Source organism: Diabrotica virgifera, chromosome 1 (genome assembly GCF_917563875.1).
Source record: "Diabrotica virgifera virgifera chromosome 1, PGI_DIABVI_V3a".
NCBI classification, from domain to species: domain Eukaryota; kingdom Metazoa; phylum Arthropoda; class Insecta; order Coleoptera; family Chrysomelidae; genus Diabrotica; species Diabrotica virgifera.
This window is the reverse complement of record NC_065443.1, coordinates 73,050,447-73,068,398: the sequence shown is the minus strand read 5'-3', so window position 1 is coordinate 73,068,398 and position 17,952 is coordinate 73,050,447. Positions and strand designations below refer to the sequence as shown.

The 17,952-nt window shown below is 33.5% G+C and overlaps 1 protein-coding gene across 1 annotated transcript in view; it reads left to right on the top strand.

The window, feature by feature from the left end:
* The first annotated feature begins 393 nt into the window (after positions 1–393).
* Positions 394–17,952, top strand: part of LOC114325465 (rap1 GTPase-activating protein 1-like) — a 535,080-nt gene continuing 517,521 nt past the window's right edge. The window contains exon 1 of the mRNA XM_028273546.2: positions 394–869. Within this exon, the coding sequence (XP_028129347.1) occupies positions 723–869 (147 nt within the window). The 5' untranslated portion in view covers positions 394–722. The remainder of the gene's footprint in view (positions 870–17,952) is intronic.

Here is a 17,952-nt window from a genome sequence, read left to right as displayed (position 1 = left end):
TTTTTCATATATAGATGTCCATTGACCATATGAAATAATAAAACCCCGTTAACGTTGTAGTTCCTTTTAGCTATCTTATTTTGAATATAATCAATAGCCTATATTGTGCGCAATGAGATTCTAGTGTCATAATAGGAGTATTAATTATAATTACATGTTTACAAACTGTAAACGACAAATCTTGAACTTCGATGAACCCATCATTCAAATCTCCAAACTACCTTGTTTTCTAAACACTCATAAATTTTTACACTCGAAAAGTTTAAAAGCTCCGAATTCCGTCGATTGTCTCCGAAGCGTGCTGTTCCACTTGCTGCACGATCTGCGATTGGCTGCTCGACCCCGAGGTAAAGCGCACTTCACTTTGCGAACCGCGCTCGCTGTTCAAATGTTCAGTTTGTTATTCGGCTTGGATCTGTGTGAGATGTAAGCGAAGGGGTTGTTGGAAGTGCGCTCTTTCTTACGTCAGTTATTCATGTTTGAGAATTAAAAAGCCTCGTGTTTTGCCAAACAATTACCGACTACGTGATTATGTGACTTTTTAGGCTAGTTTCTAAGCGGTGACACACTTTTTATATGAAGAACATATTGGTGTGAGTGTTAAGTGAAGGAACTGTCTAACCTTGAAACTTGTTTATGTTTGTTTGGTACTAATGAGTGGTGATCTTGTGGGGATGTAGACGTGCATTTCGGTATTTTAAGAATCTTACAAAAGGGTCTTGATGAGGACTCTATCGGAGACGGACAGGAACACCATACCGAGGGGGTGGGTGAGACAGGCCGTTATGGGGGTGCTCAGGTGGAAGGACGTACCGCCACCGCCACCACCTGCCAGGACAGACACTTTACATAAAGGCATCATGTTACAGGTAATGCTATCTTCTTTTTGTTATGTCTATAATATCTAATCATTATAAGACTACAATGGATATTAGGGTATGTAGAAATGAAGACCTATGAAAGACACTAAACAAAAAAGTAACCCTTTATATGTTTGAATATTGTGAGTGATTAATGTAAAAGCAGAGTAAATCTTTGGTGCTACTATAGTATAGGGTCTACCTTCTACCTCGACCTCGAGAGTACGATCTATCTGAAGAATTTGCACAAAATAATGAAATGCAAGAAAACTCTCGTAGAAAAAATATGTATTCATAAAGTAATTAACATTTGGAGCAAAATATAATTAAATTAAAATGATAGAGGACTCAACAATTAACAAAATAAATAAGTACACCCTGAATAATTTACAAAAAAAATATTATATTTAACCTAATTATTTATAAAACGATACAGTCTATAATTATTAATTTTAGGTTTATATGAAACTTAGCCACAATTATTTAATTGGTGTAATGAAAATTACATTTTTAATTAACTAATGTTTTGACGTTTCGTTTTCCACCAGGCCACTGTATTTGAAAAGAGGGGTTGATATTTACGCATACCCTCGGAAAAGATTACGGTGTTACATATTTGCATAATAGTAAAGAAACTAAGTTTGCAAATAGGTTATTGTATATTCCTAAATATAGTGGTAGCACAAAATATACTGTATAGCAATAAATATTTCGCCTATAAAGGTGCCTTTTATTATTGTGTGCACACCCTTCTGAGAAAAGTGATTAGACGCACATGTATACCACCGTACGGACAAAAACAATCAGTAGTAATTGCACAAGAGCTCTGAAATTATTGAATTTTTCCAGAGTGACACTTTGACAGTTTTAATTTCACGAGCCGAAAGCGAGTGAAATTATGTCAAAGTGTCACGAGAGCAAAAATTCTATATTAATTTCAGTGGTCGAGTGCAATTTGTTGCGATTATTTCATGAATAAAACTGTTCAAAACCAAAATTTTACTGTAATTAATTAAAGTCATCACTTTTATAATTTTTGTGTGTGTGTGTGTGTGTGTGTGTGTGTGTGTGTGTGTGTGTGTGTGTGTTTGGCATCAGACAAAGTCTATTTGCCACAGACTAAAATATTAATAATTTTTAAAACATTAATTGTCATTAATGTCACTGAATGTATTTTTTACTTTTAAATTAATACTTTGTCGTATCAATTTACTATTTCAGTTTGGAATAAGCTACAAAATTGGCTTATTCCCAACTAAAATACCAAATTGATAAAATATGACAAATTAAATTATTATTAATAGGCCTGGATTCCGCGTACCAAAAAAAGTTGATTAATAGCAAGCTTATTTTTTAACCAAGCAAGCTTTACCAGTCTGATTGTTGCATGAGAGTTTAATGAAAGGGTAGCAAATCAATTGGAAGTTCTGTCCAAAATACATGGGACGTTTTCGTAGTGTGATGTTCCAAATTTTTAACCTGTTCCACAATAATTAAAACTTCCTCTGTTCCAGTGTTCCCGTACATCAAAGTTTGTCCGACTAGACACCGTTAAGCTATTAACAAATTTTCAGCTTGCTATTAATCAACTTTGTTTTGATACGCGGGATCCAGACCTATAAGTATTAACTTGTAAAAAAATAATAATTATTATGATTTATGCGTTTTATTCATTTTGTAAAGATTTTTTTGTCGGCATTTTAAATAAGACAGCTTGTACACCGCGTCCCTCGGTAGACCGCAAGCTATAGTAGAAACGTGACGGTAGACCGCATACTACAGTAGCACCAAATCTTTTACATTGAAACTTTGTAACTGTTTTATTTGCTCTCGATTTGAATATCATTGCTATACATTGAAATGAAGTAACGGATGTTCCGAAAATCGTGTAATATGATCCTAATATCATACTGGTTTAACTACAAGAAGAATATCATGTCTTCTTTGAAATTATAATCCTCTGGTGATTATTAGGGAATGATTTCCTAGAATTCAAAGGCGATGGAAACATCTGTAAATTTTTAGTATCAGATTTCCTAGTTTTAAGAAATTGGGATTTATGTACCTGCTGCGGATTGGTATTCTTTTATTTTCATGCTGGATTCAACAATATAGTCTGTTCGCTAAACTCAGACGCAACTGGCTACATATTTTAGTCAATAATTTTTTTGTTTTTTGCCAATTTTGCAAAAATTGGCGAAATTACTAACTATTTAGTGATTATTAACTATTTAGTAATTATTTTTTGCCAATTTTACTAAAATTGGCAAAATTACCGACTAAAATATCTAGAAAGTTGCGTCTGAGTTTAGCGAACAGACTATAACAATATGAATTGCTCCGTTACAAAGGGGTCTATAGATTATTATTATGAATCATAGAATTACATATTTTTCAACATATATTTTTACAGTCTATTCTATTAGATTGTACTCAGTGATGTAAAACTTGAATTTTGTTAAATTATTTCGGCCGTAAGACACCGAAACATGAAAATAAAGTAATTAAAATTTTAAATTTTTTGATTAATTATTCACAAAAAGTTAACCTACAAGCAAAAATAGTTCATGGAATATGCATGAAAAAAAAAAACAAGATCATTAATTTCATAAAAACATTTAAGCATTTAGGTACATAGACTAGAAAATGATGTATTTTAGCACAGTGAATTCTTTTTTGTTTTACAGATCCCATTTTCCATACATGTCATATTCACAGTAACTTTTCTAGTACATATTTCTTTTATCTGTAGGTTTGATAAAACAATTTCAGTTTTCTTTCATGGTGAAAATTTCATTGATTTTATGACATTAAATATAAAAAATATCTTCCTTTGTGATTTTTTAACCAATCAATAATGTTTTTAGTTGTTTATTGTTGATAATTTTTTATTTTTTCTTGTTTGGTTTGGACTTGTTACACTTTTGTATTCGCCACATATCCCACAGTGCTGATACATATTATGTAGGTCCAGACAAAATATAATCCGAACTACTAAAAGTACTTTCAGAAAAACAATCACTCAAAGTAGTGAGACTTATTTAATTTATAACAACTTTGCTAAAGAAGATGTGTTGGCGTGTTTTATAAATTACAAGAAAGCCTTCGATTCCATGCAATTCGGAAAATATTTAAAATACGAAAAAAATAAATCTAGATGTTCGATATTTAAACAATATCTATTATAGTCAATTTTTACTGGCGGAACTATAAAAGGGATGTAAAAAGCAATACAAATCCATGTGCGAAATTCAACATAGCTGCGTGCTGGCACTCTGGCTCAGCTTGTATTATGGTCTTCTATTAAGTCTTCTAGCCAGAGTCATATGAAAGGCAAGTTATATACGTAGAAGATATTTGGCTTCTATAGAACAGACTGAAAGTCTTCCAAGAACTGTTAAACTGCGCGACAGGCAAGAGTAGATTAGTGAGGCTAAGTGACAAATAAACTTCAAGCAGACCAGTTGGTTAGCTAGCAAGCAAGCAAATAAACGTATTAGGTGTTCTGGAATGTGACAGAAAATCCCTAGAACGCTATCAGCAGTACAAATATTTGGGGTACACACTTTCTGAAAACTAAAGCGGCACACAAGTGAATTAGAACAAGCTCGAGCTAATTTTATAACAATGAAGACCATATGCAGATTCCATATATGTTGGAAACATAATGGGTGTGTTTGTGCTGCAAATGGCAACAACAACTATGTAAGCATAAGACGAGGATGCCTCATGTCTCCGCTTCTCTTTAACGTTTGTCTGGAATATATTATTAAGGAATCTTGGGAGTAACGCACAGAGGGCGCCATCATCGTACTGAAATCGCCAGGACTGGTTTTGCTAACATGATAAAATTTTTATACCACCTGAATTTGGCCATTCAGGTAAGATTTCGCACACTGAAGTGCTACGTTTGGTCCTTACTGCTCTATGGATGTGAAAGGTCGAGGATGAAGCAGGAAGATTTAAAACAGTTGCAAGCTTAACTCGGTCATATCGTGCGTCACACTGAGTACGGACATCTACAACTAATCTTGAAGTGAAAAATAGATGGAAGAAGTATAGGTCGAAAGTCGAAATGGACCCCAACAGAAACAATCTAATAAATCAAACTAATCACCTTTAAGATTTAAGATCTTCGTGTTTTCAGAAGTTCAGAATTCGAAACTCAAGTGTTAAACCAACTCTAAACCCAGAAGTTGGAAATCAAATAAAAATCGTCAAATATTTTTAGTTCGTGCATATTCTACATAATGTGCAATACCAACTGTTTCAGCTTGTTACACAGGATATGATTGACGCGATAAGGTGTCCCGGTTGTTTCAAAACTTCTTATGAAGAACTTAAGACAATGGTGTGGAAAGCAAACACAGAAATATTTTTTAGAAAAACTGTATAACACTATTATACACTGTACACAAAGTTCAAACAGCGCTGATGATTGCGAACCAAGAAGAATTTATTGAGTTTGAGCTCAAAATACATTGTTGTCGATTTACTTTTTGTTCCAGCTATTTGAACATATTTCGTAATTTATTAGTACATAATTAAAAGGGCAAAAGGAAATATAAGTATGTCTGATAAACTGAGTTTCATTTTTGAAAATCGTAATAATCATAAAACCTCTCATTTTTATGTCAAAAAGTCAAAACATAGGTATGACTATTGAAATTCTGTCTTCTAATGACAGTGCAATCTTAAAATCACTTAGACGTCTATTAGAGAAAAAACTAATTGGAACAAGGAACAAATTGAAGAACTACCAGCATTCTCAAATGACTGAAATGTGATGAAATCTCAACAATTCGAAAAGAAATACATAAGAATCTCTATTAAGCAAAAATTATGCAATTATTATTAATATCGAGACTTTTCATTTACATAATGTAAATAGCATTTTACAAGTAAATGTTAAATGTTTATATAATTATATGTTTTTGCAGTTCAAAGGTGTTTATATTACGATACGTATACTACGTGCACCTGTGTATCTGTTATGGTTCAAAAATGCAAAATAATACATAATAATAATTTTATCTATATGTAGATATTTTAGATTTGAATCCATTTTGGCCATATTAGAGTTTTTATGTGTGAGAAATGAAAATACTCTTGTGGTCTTGTGTAACATTCTTCTTACAATTCTTTGCACTTAAAGAAGTTTTTTTCGCCTTTGTACTTACTATTTTTATCACGTAGATGTTTTAGGATTGAATTCATTAGAATTATGATCATCTTTTTCTTATTTTCTGTTTTTCTTTGCTTTTTTTTTCTTGTCCATAAAAATGATTAGGTATCCACATCCAGTGTCATTTATAAACAAGGAATTTCGCAAGATTGAAGCTTGGTAGCCTTGTTTCACCCTGAAGCCAGGGAGAGGATAGTTGCCATCTAAAGACAAATTCAACTGTTTAGCAACCCAAGTGATGGGGAAGTCATATTTCGTGACCAGACATCTCGTAACGCGACAGTTCGTAACCGGACAACTGGTAAATGACAATTCGTAACAGCGACAGTTCGTAACGGCGACACTTCGTAACGGCGATAATTCGTAACTATACAAATTCGTAACGGACAATTCGTAACGTCCAAATTGAATTATTCTGTTTATTTTTGTTAACGTGGAAACTAACTGTTATTACAGTTATAATTAAAATTATGTTTATAATTTAACGAATCATTAAACACAAATAAATATTTAAATACATACAAACTTTTAACAACATTTTTTGTAAAAGTTTAACCCTCTTATTGTTCCTTAAATTTGCATATACCTAGACAAAGGAATAATGAAGTAATTCGTGAAATATTTAAGCCAACAACCGTCTTTAGACATTCCCAATTTTCTAGTGAACATTTTGTAAAGGAAAGATTATAATGATAATAAACCTTGTGATTGGTTGTAGCGTTGGGTATTCAATCAACGGTTATAGTTGATACGAGGGATGTCTTTTAATACTTTAATACTTGATATGCATACCTACGGTGACCATATCTTTTTAAAGAAAAAAAAGTACAAAAAACAAAAATGTATTAAAAACACAAAATGTATCTTGTTATTGGACAAAATAACTTTTTGGTATTAAAAATAAATAAACTATGTAGCTAAACATAAAAAATTATATCAATTAAACTAAACATAACACATTACATTAACTTTGAAAAAGTCACAAGCCTGTAATTAAGAGTTTTTAGATGAGGGACCTGGAATAGCCTCATCTTCTTCCGGTTTTTTGCATCATTCATATTTTTCTCAACTTAAAATTAATTTAAGAAGGTCCGGCTTTGACTGAAGTAAATGAAACATTTCATACAAGTCTCATCAAAATTTGCGTATACCAGCGTCGCTGCCTTGAGAGAGGAAATGGACATTTGTGACTTTTCCGACGTCCAATAATAATTATTTATTACAGAATTTAATTGCTCGATAGCCGCACTAGTACCCGGAAGACAAAAAATAAATTCGCATAATATTTGTAAGTTTTTCAGTTTGAATTGATCTACACACTTAAAAACTTTAAGCCATCGATCCTGACTATTTTTTTCTTCTCTGTTCCACTCAGCAATTTTTTCACTTGTAGCCACGTCTTTCAAAATTCCCAGTTCGTCAAAGAGTTGATCTTCGTTTAACATGGTTGCCTTGATATACAATTTAAAAGCTTCGAGAGAATAACAAACATCGTTCCATGTTATTTCACTTCTAATGCGAGCAGAAGTCGATCGAGGTTCAACAAGTACGAGAGTGTAGACGGCCACCTTGTGTAACTTTGCCTCACTTCGTTCTACTTCCATTCTCTGTCGGTCTGGTCAAAGGGATCTTTGTCGGTATCGCACCGCTCTTTGTCGGTATCGCACTTCCTCGCGAAGTAGAACGAGTGTGTAGAGAGGGTACTTCGGACTTCGGTCAACTTTGGCGAAGTAACTTCGCCGAGAGTGTGGAGCCCGCTTTATTTAGATCTATGCTTTTGAATAGTTTAAATTCATGAAAATTTGTACTCCAGTTTTCTAGGTAGGTTACACATTTTGTGTAAAAATGTTTCACTTGTGCAGTGAAGTTTTGTGTACGACCACCGCACCATAAGCCTGATGTCTCACACACTTAAAATGTTTTTAAGGATCATTCGTAAACGCATTTACCAAAAACTTGATCTTGATATTGAAGAAACCCACTTTGGATTTACACTACTAATCCAGAGATGCTTGAATGTGAACCAGGATATGTACGTCTGTTTCATAGATTACAACAAGGCTTTCGATAAAGTCCGCCACAAAGAGCTAATGGATGTCCTCAAAGCAAAACAATTACAATACAATGACCTTTGAATTATAACAAATCTATATTATAAACAGCAGGCACACATAAGCATTAACGATCACACATCAGAAGAGTTCGAAATTAAAAGAGGAGTGCGACAGGGGTGTGTATTGTCACTACTACTATTAAATGCATACTCTGAAGAAATTATGAAAAAAGTTCGTGAGGGAGAAACAGCAGGAATAAAGGTACCTAAATGGAACACCAAGTAACAGCATTAGGCATGCGGACGACACTATCATAATAGCGGACAACCTCCAAGACCTCCAAAAGCTAGTGAACAAGATAGTTGAGTATGGAGAACAATATGGATTATCAGTAAACATCAAGAAAACTAAATTTATGAGGAGATCAAAAACCCAAAATATTGATAAAAGCCTGACAATTAAAGGTAAAACTTTAGAACAAGTTGAAAACTACAACTCTCTTGGCACAATAATTAATCACACAAACGATTACTCCAAAGAAATCAAAGTTCGAATAGAGAAGGCAAGAACCAACTTCAATAAAATGAGAAAGGAAGTTTGTGCAACAGAACTGAAATAATTAAGACTTGAGAGTTAGGCTGGCAAGGTGTTATATTTTCTCGACTCTGCTTTACGGGATAGAAGCATGGTCAATTAACGCGTCGACTACTAAAAAGTTGGAAGCATTTGAACTGTGGGTGAAGGTACCTGAAGATAGAATGGACCGAGCCTGTAACAAACAACGAAGTCATGAGAAGAGTCAACAAAAGAATGGAAATATTGGAAACCATCAAGACACAAAAGCTGCAATACCTGGAACAGTATACAAAGAAATTTGTTTAAAAGTAGTAAAAGATAAAAATATTCATTTTTTAGAAAAAATAAGTACATTCGAGTGTCCTTAGAAAGGTTTTAAAGTACATTAGGACAATATTTAAAAATAAGTACTGTCCTACTTAAATGAGTACATATGGTCACCGTATGCATACCTGATACTGATTCGTTAAATTGATAAACATAATTTCATTTATAATTGTAATAACATTATTTAGTTTCCACGTTAACAAAAATAAACAGAATAATTCAATTTGGACGTTACGAATTTGTATAGTTACGAACTGTCGCTGTTACGAATTGTCCGTTACCAATTTTCCGGTTACGAACTATCGCGTTACGAGATGTCATGGAACCGTCATATTTTGCCTAAAGGCACAATCTTTATGAATTTGATCCATCCTTTGAAATTTTAAGCAAATATGCTAATATAACAAATTTTTATACCAGCGTTAAAGGGTTTATACCCTGGTATTTCTTTGGTCTCAGCTTGTGATCAACCAGTTCCAAACACTGATGATGATATTTTAAATATCGAAAACGTTCTATGATGTAGCACTTAAAGGGATTTTAATAAATTGTACACCTTTTATAAAGGATTTTTCATAAAAATTTTTTTTCGTTAATTTTTTTTAATTACTAGTTAAGTTAATTGTTTTTTAATATATACAAAATATTTGTCTTCGTATGCCAAGTTCTTATTTCTCCGGAAGTTGTATCAGTGGTTCCCTGTTGATAACTGCAAAAGAGCAAATTCAGTGCGTGGTCTAGTTGTTACTATTATTATTATTAAAGTTTTAACACAACCATATCGTATGATTATATTACAAAACTTGTTTCAGCGTTACACGTGTGTGAATCAATATGTTTTGCTACAAATAATTATTATAATAAAATGTTACAAATAATTATATACAACAATGTTATTGGTATATTCAGTGAGGAGAAAATTAAATTATGCAGTCCAATTGTTTTATTTTTTGTTATATTTAGACACGAGTAGTTTATTTAATGAAAATAGTTTTCCTATACCTAATTTTCGTGTTAGAGTTAGTGACTCAGAAAATTATATATATACGAAACTCGAGATATCCGTTTTCTTATTAACGCTTTTCAAGAACTCTGAGCTTTCTGGTCACAAACATATGATTATTATTATAAATAATAAATATAGTATAATAGTATCATGTGGATCAGATATCAGATGACTTAGTCGTAGATCTTAGTCGCTGGTGCTCTTTTGTGATGTGTGGTATAATTTGATGGGCTAGTAGTCGAACGTTGGTTACATTTTTCTGTTTTTCTCTCATTAATGCTGCTGTACGGTGGCGGTGGAGATCTCGTGGAGCAATATTACTCAGTAGGGAGCCATCTCACTGGGCTCACAAATTTACAGATTTCTGATTCGAGTTATTGCAGTTTTCATTTTGTTTGGAAATTTTCGTCTTATGATAATTTATTACTTTAATTTTAAGTTGTAAAAATAGAAGATATACCAGTGAAAATAAACCGTTTATAAAAGTATAAAATATAAACCAAACTCAGGAACTAAAAACCCATTCTGATAATAAAAAAACAACAAAACGATGATAGTGCATATAGCAAACATTAGTGTTTATCACAACCATATTGACTAATTGTTACATTTTTAACCTTTACTGATAACGAAATAGCTGGCTTCAAATAGGAAGTCTTGTGATGCAAGCGGGTCAAGAGCGTAGAACCTTGGGGACTTCTTATCCACTTTTTAATAATACCATATTTAATAATATTTTTAATAATACTTTAGGTCTACGAGTATGTTAACAGTAGCATATAGAATGTCCGGATTCGTTAGAATATATATTGGAAAAGTTCAGTAGGTAGTTGTTTTAGGCAAGGCGCTCACCAAGGTGGCAACCAAATGGCGTGGCAATGTCGTCGAAGTGGTGTGGTGGCCCAGTGGCAGGTAGGATTGCTAATGTATGAACATAATAATATGTGCGACCTTTGGATATGCGCGACTACACATGTTTATACAGATTTAGCAATTCTACCTGTTATTGGTACGCCATTTGGTTGCCACGTTGGGGAGCGCCTTGCCTTACAGATAGTGCACAGAGATAAAACAGAAGTACCTATTACGAATATAAATAAGAGTAGCATATTAGGGCTTGTTTATAAATTGTAAAATTTCGAAATAAAGTATTATTTCGTGTCCATGTTATGTTCAGATGTGGACGTGAATGGCTAGACGAAGAAGAAGAAGAAGTATTTATTTGGTATTGAGGAAGTGTAGATAGAATTGAAACGAAACAACTAGTGTGGTATGGTCACGTGAAACGAATGAATGAAGATAGATGACCAAAGAAAGCTTTAAATTACATACCACAATAAAGAAAGTCAGATAATAGAACAAGTGATGGAGTTTAAATATATAGGCATCACACTATCTAGCTACGGAAGGCTCCAAACAGAAGTGGAAGATCAAGTGAATAGAGCAAACAGAGCCGCAGGTTGCCTGAATGACACAATATGGAGAAATAAAAATATCGGAAAAGAAATGAAAGGCAGAATTTACAAAACAGTCATCAGACCAATGATGACATACGCGGCAGAAACACGACCCGACACAGAGAGGACAGAAAGATTGCTCGAAACAGCGGAGATGAAAACCCTTCGAGAAATCGACGGTAAGACTCTATCAGACAGAGCTAGAAGTACAGATATACGACGAAAATGCAAGGTGGATAACATTAATAACTGGGTAAAAAACAGAAGAATAGAATGGAATGATCACATAAGCCGAACGACAACAAATAGAGTAGTAAGGAAAGCGAGAGACGGTTCCCCAATATGAAGACGATCAGTGGGAAGACCACGAAAACGATGGAACGATAACTTACTAGAGGCCCATTGAAAAAACAAACAGTCATATCTATATAAAAAGAAGAAGAAGGGGAAGGCCTTCAGTTGCTTGGGAAGAAAATGTAAGGCACATTATAAGAGATAGAGCCATCAGCGAAGACGAATGGATGGACAAAAAACGATGGCGGTCGAAATGCGAGAAGCGGCAGAGGCTATAGGAACCTCGCTTGTACATAGATAGATAAATAGAGGAAGAGAAAGAGTTAGAAGATCGTAATCCTAGGATTATTTATAGTCATTATTGTAGTCATTAATCCTAGGATTATTTATAGCCCATTATTTTTAAATGTTTGTACAATGTTTCAAAGTACAATGTTTGTGGAGACCATGCGAGCACAAATCATAAGTAAGGAGAAACTGGCACCAAACAGCACAAAACAGAGAAGAGTGAAGAACTCATAGGGAGGCCTTTGGCCTGGAGTGGATGCAAAGAGGTTGAACAAGAAGAAGAGAAGAAGTCATTATTTGGTATTGAGAGAGGGAGAGAAGAGAGGGAGTTACAAACTCAAAACGCTTAGAAAGTCACTAATATATTAAATTTTTATAAACATTTACGTAATAATAATTCGACTCAAGCTAAGCTTGCTTTAATTTCCTTTCTCACCTTGTAATTTTTCCGCTGAATATAATTAATAGAAGATGATACAATTAAGTTACTGTATGACTACTACTAGCAATATTCAAATCAGAGAATCCTTTTTAAAGTTCTCTTTTTTCTCAAAAAACTCTTTAGAAACGTACTTTTTAATATACAAAAAATATATTTTGTTGTTGAGCAAATACAAGAGTGGGTTTGAGTTTCTTCTTCTTTTGAAGATGTATTCTCTATGTCGATTTTGCCTTGCGTGTTTAAAAATAATCTTCAATTCTGCTGTGTCAACTACTTGGCTCCTTCATTTCCCGCTAGTCATAGATTTAGATCTTTCTCTGGATTATCAAGCCATTATTTTCGGTGTTCTTTTCCTAGTTCTTCTTCTTTGATGAAGTTCCATATTTGTATTATTCTTACAGCACGATTGCTTAGCATTCTTTCTCAACAGCCAAGCCAATTTGCACACACGTTACCTCACAAAATATATAAAGAAAATCTATGCAAAATTTTAGGTGAATCAGTCTTGTAGTTTTTGAGCTACAATGTCCACCGTCTTTGAAAAAGGCAGTTGTGAGAAGAACGCGTTTAAGTTTTGACAACTTTTATTTTTAATTTCTTTTTTGTCTGTCAAATCGTAAAGTGATGCACATCGGAATATGTTTTTAAATCGCGGAGTAATTTAGAAAAGAAAAGAGGAACAGCTGTTGAACGTTTTATCACTATGCTCAAGCGCGCTGATGCGAAGCTGCTGCAAAACGAGTCGAAGGTAGGGATATTCGGCAATTCTGCTCCGTACAATCTTAAATTTTCAAAAAGTATTCTTGAAGTTATGTACGTTCATTTAAAATAGTAAAAAAATCAAAAATTTCAAATACACCTTATTCCCTCCCCGTAACAATCAAACGACATATTTTGCTAGTACGAATCTTCGTTAATAGAGGAAGCCTCTTCACGTGTAAACTCTGGATGAATAGAAAGGTTTATAATACAAGTTAGTTGTAAAATTTAACTGTTAATGTCCAGATTTAGCCATATGGCTCACACTCCCTCTGAGGGGAAAATTGACTCATCCCAGATACCTACAGTATCAAAAAGATTGATCTCTAGTGGGACTCTTTCCGTGTTATCAAGACCTAGGTGACTTGGTATGCTGGAGTATCTCCCAAAAATTTCCGTACACATCATCGACTAGCCGTCGAGAGTAGTTTTCTGCATGATGTTATAAGGTGTTCCTTTAGACCCAGCTTTTTTATGTTTTCAATGAGGTTCTTCGGAATGACTCCAGTAGTAGACATAATAATAGGTATCGTCTGGGTACTTTGCATTCCCCATTGTCTTCAGTGGCGTAACCAGGGGGAGTTTGGGGGTTATAACCACCCTCCCCACTGGGATGTACTTTGAGCATAAATTGGCGGTATTCCATACCTCCCAGAAACCCTCCAGTAGTTGTAACCCCCCTCTTAGGATTACCTTAGCTACGCCGTTGAATGTCTTCGTATTTGAATTTCCTATTCTTCTTCATCACGTGCCATCTCCGCGACGGAGGTTGGCAATAATCATGGCTATTCTAACCTTAGATGCTGCTGCTCTGAATAGTTCGGTTGATGTGCATCCGTACCATTCCCTCAAGTTACGCAACCACGAGATTCGTCTCCTTCCTACACTTCTCTTGCCCTGGATTTTCCCCTGTATATTCAACTGAAGTATGTTGTATCTCTCATTACGCATAACATGCCCCAGGTACTGCAGCTTTCGTATCTTGATGATTTCCAGTCTTTTGTTGACTCTTATCATGACTTCGTTGTTTGTTATATGCTCGGTCCATGATATCTTCAGGATTCTTCTATACACCCACAGTTCAAATGCTTCCAACTTTTTAGTAGTCGATGCGTTAAGTGTCCATGCTTCTATCCCATAAAGCAGAGTCGAGAAAATATAACACCTTGCCAGCCAAACTCTCAAGTCTAATTTCAGTTCTCTTGCACAAAGTACCTTTCTCATTTTATTGAAGTTTGTTCTTGCTTTCTCTATTCGAACTTTGATTTCTTTGGAGTAATCGTTTGTGTGATTAATTATTGTGCCAAGATAGTTGTAGTTTTGTACTTGTTCTAAATTTCCTATTATATTATATAATAATATTATTATTAGTAGGTATACTTCTGTAATTTCAAAAACTATAACGTTACTATCGGTTACGATGTCACAGGCAAAATAATTATTTTAATATTCAACGACAACACCCATCCATTGGTTGTGCGTCGGTCTAAAAGTACGGAAACAGTTATTTAGGTTTAATTAACATCTTCCTAAAGAATATGAGGCAAGTCATATTAACACATTTACTTTTTATTCAAGTTTTGTTTAAAATTCCGATATATTTTGTCTTAAAATTTATATTCCATACGATAATAAACGACAATCGTTTAATTAAAAAATGTGGTGCATTCATTAGGATTTGTTTTGTTTGAAAACAAACAAAGTAACAAATCTGCTACGGTCTAATACAAGCTCTGAATAGCAGAAAAGTGAAGGTTATTGTGCCCACGCCTTGCTATCTAGATATAAAAAACTCCATTGCACAATAAATAACTAGTCACGTCAAAAATTTTAAACGAAGAACATAAAAAAAGACTTGGGAATGAGAGAAAGCACAATAATAATTTTTTGCCAGATGTAGGTTCATTGACTGCATTGTAAGGTAACTGAATTATTCCATTTAAGGAGATTCAATTAAAAAAGTTCTATATACACTCAGAAAAATCTAACTGTAAGATAATTAAGGACGAAACTGTTTTTAATCGATTTATTCCATATTTTAGAAAACTGTAATTTGACCATATTTGGGACGTGACTTTTCTCTAGAGAATAGGTATTAAAATACTAGAATCACTGAATGATTTTAGATATATGCCAAATACGGCTGATAAGCAGGACATTTTACAGCTACTGTCATACTTTAGAGCAGTGTTTCCCAACCTTTTTGTGCCATGCCCCACCTTTGCCTTTATAAAATTCTTATTCCCCCCTATGTAACAATAATTTTTAATATAAAAGATTTAATTATTGACTTACGAAACTTAATGATAGATTTTAGGAAGAAATCACTAGTAAATTGTTAACGAAACACAGTTAAATTTTCAAAACAAAATTCAGATTCCACATAATTTTAATAAATGTTTCCTACTTTAATTTAGTGAGATCCTTGCGCTTCATTTTTGCTGCTTGCTGGACAGAGATTTTATATTAGGTTCGAATTTGGTTAGCTTCATCCTCAAGTCTCCACGTTTTGTTATGTCCAACCAATTTTCCTTTGCCAGTAAATCGGTCAGTTTTTATAAAATAAAAAACAGGCTCATCAGTTTGCAATTCTGCGAGTCCTTCTTAATACTGCATATTTGATATATATCAGACAAATCCACGAATATTGGCTGCATCATCCGTCTTGGAAAATCAATTTGTTTTATATCAAAAATCTTTATTTTAAATCAGCCTATAGAACATTCTGATCTTTGACAATAATAAGTAAAGAACTATCACAAAGGTTTTGTTGTTAGTATGTTTCTGACATAACTCAATATGGGCAATGAAACCAAGTAATATATTCGCTTTGTATCGACAAGAGTTTTATTTTTTCCTCGAAGTTGCATATTTAATACATTTGGTTTTAAAGATTTCCACTATATAATTCACAAATGCTTTACCATCGATTGTGAACAGATACTTCATTTCAGCTTTGTCATTTAAAAAATCGTTAACAGAAGCAAAGAGTTCTATAAATATTTTCAAGAAGTTCCCTTCAGATAGCCATCTTACTTTAGTATAAAGTAAAAGTCTCACGTGGTCTTTATTTTGTTCTTCACAAAATAGCTTGAAGAGATGCTCACATTTGGCATTAGATCTTTCATGAATTTTAAGCAGCCATTTTTCTTGCCCATCAATCCATCAGCAGCACAAGAGGTACGTTTAAATACTGTCTCAATGTCTCTCAAAGTTGATTCAGCCATTTGCACTGAGACATTTCTTGTTTTCAGCCTTTCAACAAGTTGTTTTTCAATATCTTCACCCATTTTGTCTATAACAGTATTTTACTGACATAGCTTTTACATCTTTGTTATCTTTTCCAAGAACCGTCTTAAGAAATGCTGATATTGACGGTTTTGTTAAATTCTCTCCTATCTGCTAACTAGCCTCAAACACACGATTATTAGTTGAAATATAAGTAAATAGAGACTTTAATATTCTTCACTTCATTAATCTAGCACTGCAATTATATGGCCCGTAAGGAAAGGGTTAAACTCGTGTCGAGTCCATATTCGAATTGCCCCGTTTAAAGATCAAATTACAACTATGCGACTACAGCTGTTTCGGCAGAGTGCCTTTCTCAAGTGATTTAGATTACTATGGGTTTGTCTTTTTAAAGTCTTTAACTGATGAGGTTGAGGAGTGGGGAGCTGTTTGTCTCGAGTTGGTCATTCAGAATTATATCTGTATTTTTCAATTTATTAATTTCCATAGATTCTAATAAAAATAGTGTAAGGACTTTATTTTGAATATGCAGAATTTGAAACTGTTCATTAAAAGAATGATTATGATCTAGAAGGTGAAGTGCATAAAGTGTCTGTTTTTCTATTGTTGAAAGTCCTTTTGTGTTCTGCTATCCGTTTGTCAAAGGTTCTGCCAGTTTAACCGATGTAAGTTTTTGGACAGTCACATGTTTACTGGGAATTAGCCACAAAATTATAGTTTAAAATAAGTTTATTATTATTTAAAATAAGCTTATTATTATAGTTTCCAAACATAAAAATAAACTTATTTCATACTAAAATTATGGTTAATTCATCTATCTACCGCATCTCTGAAAAGTTTTATTGAACTGTATTTAAACCAGTCGCTTAAATTTTTCCGCCATGACACTCTCCTTCTTCCTATACTTCTTCCTATATATCTTTCCCGAATCAATTATATTCAAATGGGAAATAAGCCACAATTTTACCTAAAAATGATTTTATAAATGTTTCGACGCCCAAGTCGGGTGTCGTTGTCAAAATACAAAATAATACTAATAATATTATTTAATAATAATAATTTAATAATAGTAATAATAGTATTATTTTGTATTTTGACAACGACACCCGACTTGGGCGTCGAAACGTTAATAAAATCATTTTTAGGTAAAATTGTGGCTTATTTCCCATTTGAATATAATTGATTATAAAAATGCCACAAGAAAATAGCTTCAGAACAACATCTTTCCCGAAATTATCAATATTACTGTTTCATATCGCTGTTTCATATCGGTGTCCTCTCATTACGTGTTCCAGATGTTGTAACTTTCTTATTTTTATTGAGTTTGTTTTTTCTATTTTTTGACCATTTCCCGTTTATTGGCTTTCTACGTGTTCCTACTACATTTACTTTGTCAAATGCTTTTTCAAAATCAACGTATCAAACATACACATCCACATTCATATTCGTGTGTCT